At 38.4% G+C, this 10,204-nt stretch overlaps 1 protein-coding gene across 1 annotated transcript in view; it reads left to right on the top strand.

The window, feature by feature from the left end:
• The first annotated feature begins 5,294 nt into the window (after positions 1 to 5,294).
• CCDC80 (coiled-coil domain containing 80) overlaps positions 5,295 to 10,204 on the top strand; it is a 451,240-nt gene continuing 446,330 nt past the window's right edge. Inside the window, exon 1 of the mRNA XM_044072370.1 lies at positions 5,295 to 8,208. Within this exon, the coding sequence (XP_043928305.1) occupies positions 6,208 to 8,208 (2,001 nt within the window). The 5' untranslated portion in view covers positions 5,295 to 6,207. The remainder of the gene's footprint in view (positions 8,209 to 10,204) is intronic.

Genomic DNA, 10,204 nt, shown 5'->3' with positions numbered 1-10,204 from the left:
ATTGTACATACTCCATGCAGGGACCGATAATGCATTATTTTCTCATATTTCTTATTTTTCATTTTTAAACTTTTAAATATTTTTTTTTTGCATAACAGCATGTTTGAGCACTGCTCCGCTCTGCTCAAACATAATATGGGTATTAAAAAAAATTATTATTTTAAATTATTTCCCATTACATTTTGGACACACAGGGCATAGTTTTGCACATATCTGTATCTAGTGTGCTATTTCTGACCTTCTAACTGGGCTTTTACAGCCTCTGTTCACTTTTTAATTTCTTGTACATGGAAATTTTCAGTGTACACTTCAGACACCAACACGAGATCTGCACAACTGCCTATCTTCTTGCTGGATTGCTCTACACCCTCATTTGCATGCAATTCACCTACTTATAGGTTCATATATTTATAGGTGTGTACTAGGCTAATGCCCCTGGAGCCTTTACAAGCCTAGCCCATAGAAGTGCCCTGGCATTGTGCCGCCTGACATTAGTTCCTAGTGCCTCTATCAAGTAGAGCCACTGGAGTGATCCCCGGGGTAAACTTTCTATTTCCCCTCCACTCATCAAGATTTCTCTTGAAGAAGGCCAGTGAGGTGCTCTGCTTGACATGTATGGGAAGTCTTTTCCAGAGCATGGGCAGTCTCTGGGTTATGAACCTGTCCCTCCAGCATGTTCTGTTGATTGTGGTAATGAGGTTGAGGTCTCTGGAACGTGTGGTGCAGACGGATTGGGATTTCTTTAGATGTAGCATTTCTAACAGAGCTGGGTCAGACATGGCTTTGTAAGTCAAGCAGAGATTGCCTCTTAGTAGATGATATGAGACAGAGAATAGCTGGAGTTTTTTGAGTCTGTCCATGTGTTTAATGCCTAGGATCCTCTTTGTGAGGTACTTCTGTGGCCTTTCCAGCTGTTGCATGTGTCTAGTGAAGTACATGCCAAATGGGCCATCATACTTGATGATTGGTCTAATGAGGGAAGAGTAGAGAGGAATGATGACCTCTTTCTTCCTGGATGCAAAACCCTTGGTAATGAGATATGCCACATAGAAGGACTTTCTAACCACAGTGGCAATGTGGTGGTCGAAGGAGAGGTTGCTGTCATCCTGTGTCCCCAGATCTCTTATAATACCTTCAGTGTTCATTGGGCTCCCATTGATGTGGTAATTAGTGGGAACTGAGTTTTTTCCAAAGGGGATAATGAAGCATTTTTTGGGTTTTAAGCTGAAGGCCATGGTTTTGACACTAGTCACTGGTCTCAGTGAGGCCTTTCTGTAGGATGTCTGCATCACTTGGGGATTTAATAATGGCATCACTTGGGGAGTTAATAATGGCTCCCATCTTGCAGTCGTCTGTGAACTTGGTCAGCCAAAGTCCCTCTGTATTGGCCTGGACTTCTGAGAAGTAGATGCCAAACAGGAGAGGACCCAAGACTGATCCCTGTTGGACTCTACTCCTGATTGGTCGGCAGTCTGACTTGGAGTTCGCTACTTTCACACTGTGGGTTCTATCTGTCAATTTGCAACCCACCTAGTGATATAGGGGTTGATGCCTAGTTTGGTGAGTTTATCAATAATTCCTGAGTGGGGAATGGTTTCAAAGGCTTTGGCCAGATCAAGGTAGGCTGTATGAACTGCCTTGCCCTCATCCACAGCTTTGGTAACTGACTCAAAGAAGTCAACGAGGTTGAGCAGGCATGATCTACCTTTCACAAAACCAAATTGCATGGGATCTGAGTTTGGAGATTCCCTATATCCTTGTTAATTAGGTCCATGATGATGTGCTCCATAGCGTTACATATCAGATTCATCAGGCTGATGGGGCAATAATTCCCAGGGTCTGTAGTCACTCCCCCTTTATGGAGAGGGATGGCTGTAGCAGTGCATCATTTGGTAGGGGCAAAGCCTGAGCTGAGGCTGTGATTGAACAGGGCACACAGATGTGGTGCCAGTTCACTTTGTAGTTCATGTAGAACACATCCATGGATATTGTTGGGTCCCATGGAAGCTGTATTCTTGGCCTTGGACAATGCAGCTTTAACCTGTGCTGCAGTAATGCTGGATGCCTGGCATTCCTCCGGTATTGTGATTGGTCCTTTAGGGTGAGGTGATTTGCATGCCACAGACACTTCCATGTTGGCATGCTTGTGCACACCCCATAACTCTTTTTAAGGGATTGCATGGCTGCTTACTTCCATGTAAGCTCCATGCCACTATGCCTACATGGAAAATCAGTCCATGTAGACTTTATTGAATTCCCCCTACTATGTTAAATATGCTGCCACTTACCTAGATGTTGTAATAATACACTCCAGAATAGGACTCCCATCTATTTAAGGTGGTAGGCTGTATTAGACTCTCTGAGACAAGCCAATTAACAATCAGCCCTCCAAGAGCAAGTTAAAATATTTAGGCTATGCTACTGGTGCGGAGATTGTTATGACCTAGAAAGGAAAAACAGAGGCTATGAAAAACTGGCATATTCCTGTCCCCAAGAAGCTAGTAATGTCATTCCTGGGGTTAGTAGGGTACTATAAAAAAGCTGTAACCCATTTTGCATCAAGAGTTTGACCTCTTGCTGATGTGACTAAAGGTAGGCTGCTCTTTAAAGTGAAGTGGCACTAGAAGTAGACAATGCTTTTAATCAGTTAAACAGAATATTTTATTCTGAGCTTGCATCAACTTTTCCAGATTTAAGTATGCCCTGCATGGTACTATTGCATCAAAGATAGTATAGGAGCAGTGTTATGACATGCCATTGATTAGGAAGAGCATGCTATGTTTTGAGGCAAAAACTGAGAAGACCAGAAGGGAATATTTGGCAATCAAGTAGGCATTATCATCAATAAAGTACTGTCATTTTGGCCAAGAATTTACATTGTTCACAGACCTTGCCCCATGTTGTGGCTAAGTCGGCAGCAGTATGCAAACACAAAACTATGCAGGTGGGCACTTTTCTTGCAGCCTTTCAGATTTGCAGTGAGACACAGGCCTGGCTCAACCCACCGTAATGCCGATGGCCTGTCTAGGACTCAGGTGGGGATGAAGTTCTTGTAACACTCTGGGGTGCTTTTTTAATGGAATGGTATATAAAATAATGTAATGCCCATAACTGCAAATATTTCTTTAGGAAGATAGATACCTTTCCTATTTGGCAGAGAGGATTCCTGCATGGTTCAGTTAATAATAGAAACAATTATATAATAATCAGTGTATAAATGATTGGGATGTAGCCCTACCAAAACAGAGACATTGTCCTCTCTTGGAGGAGGAATGTTTGCCTGTTACATTGGTTCTGGGTGTTATGTTACAGTAAGGAAAAATCACTGTGTCTGTTTTGTGAAGATCTGAACATCTTCCTGTGAAGGCATCCAGAGGGGAGAGACTCAAAGGAGGGTGCCTGTATGCTCTAAACTCTGATTCCTGCTTCTTGCCAATAGAGAATGGAATTATAAGATTGTTTTCAAAAAGAAAAACTGCTATCCTGTTTGTGGGGGCTGTGGGAATTTTCAAAAAAAATGGTATTGTGTATTTTTTTCCCTCTTGTTCAGAAAGTCATTATGGTGCATTTGGGTGTATAAGAAAAAATAATCTGTGCACCTGCCCTTTGTGTCATCATGAAATAAAAACTGAACATTTCTGATAAACCTTGGACATTTTGATGCTTTAATATGCCAGAATACTTAGAATAAAGCATAGCTTCTTCAAGGACTACAGTCATCTGATACCAATAGTACACTGCATGATTCATATGTGAGCTTACCAGACTAAATTTTTTTACAAAATGGGTATAAGTGTGACGGAGCACTGCATAATTTATGTGTGGCCTTACAAGAGTTATAGATCTGCATTTACAAAATGGGATGTAAGTGCCATAGAGCACTGCATAATTCATATGTGAGCTTACCAGACTGAGACCTGCATTTACAAAACAGGTGTAAGTGTGACAGAGCACTGCATAATTTATGTGTGGGTTTACCAGACTAAGAGATCTGGATTTACAAAATGTGATGTAAGTCCCATAGAGTACTCCATAAGTCATGTGTGGATTTACCAGACTAACAGAGCTGCATTGACAAAATGCAGTGTAAGTGCCATCTGAATTTTTGTTCCACAGCTCTTTAAAACTATTACAGTTTGTTTCAATAGCATACAAACTGATGTTAATGAGCGATTTTAGAAACAGGTCCAGGAAATGTGTTACATAAAATGAAAACCAATTAGTAATATGCCTTTGTATACAAGTTAAGGCAAGGTTGCACACTTGATATCACTATTCCTATTATAGAGAAAATATGTGATTTAATGCAGCATTAATACTACATTAAGTGACGAGAAGAAGCAATCAAAGATGTCACAGAATACAGTAAGACTGGTGTGTGATGTCACTTTAAGAGTAAATGATACCCGTGGGCAGATGCTTGCCGTTGCAGTGAGTATAACCTGTTAACTGACAAGTGTGACCCCAGAGTCTTAGTTGCATAGCCTTTGTTATATAATAGCTAGAAAAATTATTTTTAATATGCCCTGTTATGTCATATGTGTACTATACAAATATGTGTTTAGTTTTTTAAATAAAAAAAGAACAGTTCATGCTTTGCATTAAGCACTCAGTGCTTTTTATATTCACATATTTTTATCAAATAACCTTTGTTGATCCAAAAATAGAAGTAAGCGGTTCAAATAATACATTAGGAATAGGTTGGTATGTCTATCACACATGCATCTCATTCAAGAGACTTGAATTTAATTGTCACAGCATCCATCTACATATTTTGTGACCAAAATCAAGTCATATCCACATCAGAAATCCTAGACTCAGCCTGATAATAGGAAGCATTGATTACACAATTCACTTTCTTACCAAAGAAATTAAAAAATATATCTATACATTTAATTTATGGATTTCTAGTGTTATCTAAAATTTCCTACACAGCAACATCTCAGAGTAATTTAACAAGATCTGAACTCAATAAATATTACAATAAAAGTATGCACTGAGGTAAACTGGAAAAGTAGTGCCCTTATACTAATAATCAATGTTGTTTAAAAAAAATCTGTAAAATCTGGGTTTAGATGACAAAATATTAATCACTGCAGTAACTTTTGATTTTACAGAATCCAGCTCTGACATAGTTAATATGGTAGCAATTCTTTCCCAAAACGATATATGATGATGTAGTGTTTCTGCACCCCTCCCCATAAAGAAACTTCATCCCATATCAAGCCCTCCCTTGTTGGTGCGGTAGAGAGAAAGGAGGCGTGTTTTTGCTGATCTGCTAAACTCTTAGTGAAGTTTGACTCTGATTCACTGATTAGCCCTTCCTGAGTCTGATGTGGAACATGACAGATGCTGACTTTATAACTGAGGGAATACAACCTGGCAACTGATGAGATAAGAAAAGGAGAAAAAGAAACATTCAAATTCATCAAATTTCCCATGATTTCTTTTCTTCAGATCTGGAAACTATATTAAGGCAAATGCTTTGGAATCCAGAGACAAAGAAGCAAAGCTGGACAGAAGGGAAAACATGAGCATAGTTCATGTTGCTTGGAAACAGATGAGCTCATAAGACTATTGAACTGCACTTAAGTGTGGAAAAAATACATCAGGGAAACAACAGAGTGTTTGTAAAAGGACCACAAGCAACATGTATTTCTTTCTTACAACACAACACTTTTTTGCAAGATAAAAGAAGTAGTGTTCCAGCTGTGCTTGAGTCCAGGATTATTGCTTTAGGGAGAACGTTGCTGCCACAGAAACCAGTGTAATTTCTCTAAATTACACAGACTGTGTATGTATGTATGCACTGTGTGAGGGAAGCATGCCTGTGTTCTTCCTGAGAGAAACTTAATTGACTCTGCTCTAAATTGTAAGTGCCAGATGAAACACAATTAGAATTTTATTTTGAATGAATAATTAAACAAAATATAATTCCAGTACAGTATTTTACCAGAATATTACTAAGTAATTTAAGGGGATACAGCATTAGGTTTTCATTTAGTAATTTAAAACGTGAAACTGTGTTTAGTTAACCCTTTTATTTCAGATATATGTTATGACAATCCCTTTGTAATGTATTTTAGTGTGACTACATTTAGCAGTCATATTGCAAAAATGTGCTAAACTTTAACAAAAAGATTTTTAACGAAAGATTGTAGCTCCCTTGATAACACTACTTTAAATAACTATACTTTTACCTTTTGTATGTACAGTTTCTATTTATTTATTTCTCAGACTAACTGCAAAATGAATCAAGCATTTCTGCTAAGTGTTGCTGCATATGTGGCACTAGCAGGGATTTGTGTGTCACAAAAAATGTCTGCACAAGGAATAAGAGAAAACACCGGAGTCCAAAAACTGACTCTAAGACATAGATTAAGCAGACCACTTATTCAGGGACTGCACTCCTCTCAAAGACAATCTAATGCAACCAGACTGCACAGTTTACAGCACAGAACTGTAAGTAAGTTAGGAGTGACACCTTCTGGGCAAAGACAACCTGTGATACAACCGCTGTCTCAGGTAAGAAACAGCAACGTTAGAACAGTACAAAGCAATGCAACTGCTATGGTAAGACATGACCAGGATGAAATGGTCAAGGATGAAAGCACTCCTATGGCTGTAGCTCGATCTAGAGTGGTCCGTATGCCAACCACTTCACGTTCTTCACCCAACATTTTAGCCAGGTTTGCTGGGAAACATCGACTTTGGGTTATTTCGGCCCCTCATGCTTCTGATGGTTATTATCGTCTTATGCTAAGTCTCCTGAAAGATGATGTGTACTGTGAGCTTGCTGAGCGGCACATCCAGCAGTTAGTGATATTCCATGAAGAAGGTGAAGTAGGAGGAAAAATCAGAAAAATTACTGATGAGGGCAAAATTGTGGAAGAACCCCTGGATCCTAGTTTTGTCCCAAGATTAATGAGCTACTTAAAGCTGGAAAAGGGTAAATTTGGCATGGTCCTATTGAAAAAGACTCTGCAGGTAGAAGAGAAGTATCCTTATCCAGTAAGACTTGAAGCTATTTTTGAGGTTGTTGACCAAAGTCCAATCAGAAGAATAGAGAAAGTCAGACAAAAGGGTTTTGTGCAAAAATGCAAAACGTATGGGGTTGAGGGCCAAGTTATTGAAGCTGGTCATCAAGAAAAAACAGTGAAACATACAGAAAGTCCAAAACCCACACAGAGTAATGAAAATATTCTAGTCACTACAGGGAAAAAAGTAGAAGGAAGACCAGACATTGCCCAAATCAGGAAGGAAATTAGGAAAAAGATTATGGCAAAGAAGCAAATGCAAACAGCAGCTTCAAGAACTACAACAAAAACAACCTCAACTACTCTTCCTACATCAACTAGTACAACAGTTCCTACCACTGTGCCTACAACAACCACAACTACTAGAACAACTACTCAAACTACAACCACAACAACTAGAGCACCAACAACAAAAACCACAACTACACAGAAAACGTGGGCAGCAAGAATGCCTACAACAGGACATTCAGGAGCTGACTTCTATCCAACACCAGTGGTGCCTGATGTAATAAGGTCAACTGAGGTCTATTACACTTTTACAAGAAGAGACAGGCATCGTAACAGGCAGCATGGCTCTGCAGGTCGAAACAGTGTTAGAACTTCAAGATTTGGTAAAACAACAACTTTAATGCCAACAGAATCCTACACAGTCACAACTACAACCTTTCCTACCACTGCATTCTATGCAAGATTAAGCACAGACAGATACGGAGATAATCTCATTGATAGAAGAGACTACAGTCGAAGGAATCCAAGTGTCTCACCAACTCAGCATAAACCAACAAGGCCAAAAACAACAAAAAAGAAAACGGACAGAATACTAACAAATGAGTATGAAGATAAATATGATGTGAACAGGCCCACTGCGACCAATGTGGCAGAAGAGGAGACAGTGGCCAGTATTCCACAGAAGAAGGGTAAGGATCAGAAAAAGCATGAGAAAGACATCAAAAAGAAAAAGAAGAATGACAAAGTGCCAAAAGGTGACAAACTTGCAAAGAAAATAAAAAGTGAAAATAAACTGAAATTAGTTAAGGAGCCTAAGGCTGACCATCGCAATGTCAAGAAAAACAAGAAGACATATAAAAACGAGAATGATGAGAAACCACCAGAGAATAAACCATCTTTGTTCAGCTTTCTGGATTACTTTACAAACAAGAGGCGACTAATAGTAAGTAATACTTTGTCAGTCTCTTAATTGTTTGCAGTACTATGTTCTCTGCATAACACACTGCATGAATACTATAGGCAAATGTTTTTTTTTTCTCCTGAAAAGGAACATAACTTCAGTCACATGATTCCATTATAACAAATGCTGCATAATACAAGTTATAAATTGTCCAACCAAAATTGAGGTACAGTGCCCAGGAAAACCAAGAAACAACTTTAGAAAAAAAAACAGGCCCCAATGGAGGTGAAATGAATAAATCTGAATACTGATAATGGAAACGACAGCTAGGTATGTACTGAATAAACCTAGCTGTCATTTCCATTATCAGTATTCAGATTTATTCATTTCTCCTCCATTGGGGCCTGTTTTTGTTTTCTAGTTATAAATTGTAAGACTGCCATTCACAATCTCTGAGACCCTACATCTCCAATAACACAGGATGGTTTGGTGGTTTTGTCAAAAGTATTTAAAATCTGAAATATCGAATTTTAGTTCATTCATATCTGCCTGCTAGTTTCTTTTGAAAGCATTTTTATTTCTCAGTACAACATAGTACAAGTTTGCCTAAGAAGCATGAGTTATTGAAGGTTTACCTAGTATAAATGGTAAAATGACATGCAGCATTTGTTAAGAAAATGCAAACAGATCTGCTTGCAGACGTCAGGCTGGTTAACTGATGCTTGAAACCTTACCTTAGCTGGGTAGAAAGTTCTTCACAAAGTTATTTTTTCTCAAAATGCTTCTTTTAAACAAGGCTCCTACTCCCAGGTTTGTGCTACCTACTCAGAATGGGAGCTCACTAACATTAGGGATACTGGTGTAATCATGTCAATTGTACCAATATCTAATTTACAGGGAAGTGCTTGTATTCCAAAATGTATTGTACCATTTACAAGACCCAAGTTCTGCAGCGATGACACACAAGTTATACCTTGTGTAGTTAAGCATTCACCATTGAGATGTGCACATCTGAAGTCTTTGCACGTCTACCTGCTGAGCTGTACTCTGAGAAATGAATGCTGTGCTTAATGGTTGTGCATGGAATGAGAGAAATGAAGTTATCATTTAAATCCAGTTACTAATCTGTTATTTCTGTGTTTAAAATTATTTAATGTAACAGTGTAGGTATGATTTGTGGAAACAAAATCATGACCGAAACCAGCTAAAAATGCAAATAATATTGTTGAATCACAGTATGTGTGTGTGTGTGTGTGTGTGTGTGTGTGTGTGTGTGTGTGTGTGTGTGTGTGTGTGTATATATATATATATATATATATATATATATATATATACAATCATACATATAGTTGACTTAGAAGGTGGAGCCTGAAATACAATTAAAAAAATAAATCAATTGTAAAATAATAGGAACTAAATGAATATCAAGGCATTTCTGCAATTGCATCTCCAATCAGTGGAATTTAGTTTTTATGTTTCCAGCAATACTAAAATGTCTGCCTTTACTATCTTTCTCGTAGTATTAATCATAAACCGGTTATCAGTGGCGCTGAAGACTTCAGAACACTATAGCTGTCAAACAGTGTATAGCTAGTTAAATATGATTCTTGTTATGAATAGATGCCAGCCTACCCCCAAAAAAAAAAAAAGACTTGTCTACTATCCTGTGACTTATTTGTCCCTGAATACTTGCCCGGGACTGAACTGCATTTCATTTCTGACTGTGACAACTATCAAAAAAGTAGCATAGTAGATAAACAAAGAAGACCTGTAGTGCCATATTAAACAGTGATAGGTGTGCTCTGGTGAGGCTTTATTCTTCTGCTATTCCCAGTGTACAGTTAACCAGTTTCTACAGTTAATAAGCAGGATTAGAATGTTCTCCTCCTTCAGAAGGGAGATGGGAAGCATACCGGTTCTTGCCTAGAAGTAATGGCAACTGATACTCATTCACAAAAAAATGTTATTTATCAAATCTAGAAACAAAGAATGACAGAATGGAACTGTGTTCCAAGTAACCAGACTATGTCCATTTGAA

The sequence above is a fragment of the Protopterus annectens genome, chromosome 5.part0 (genome assembly GCF_019279795.1).
Source record: "Protopterus annectens isolate FY-2018-M chromosome 5.part0, PAN1.0, whole genome shotgun sequence".
Classification (NCBI taxonomy): Eukaryota; Metazoa; Chordata; order Ceratodontiformes; family Protopteridae; genus Protopterus; species Protopterus annectens.
The sequence above is the reverse complement of the archived record's forward strand: the minus strand, read 5'-3'. Positions and strand labels throughout refer to the sequence as shown.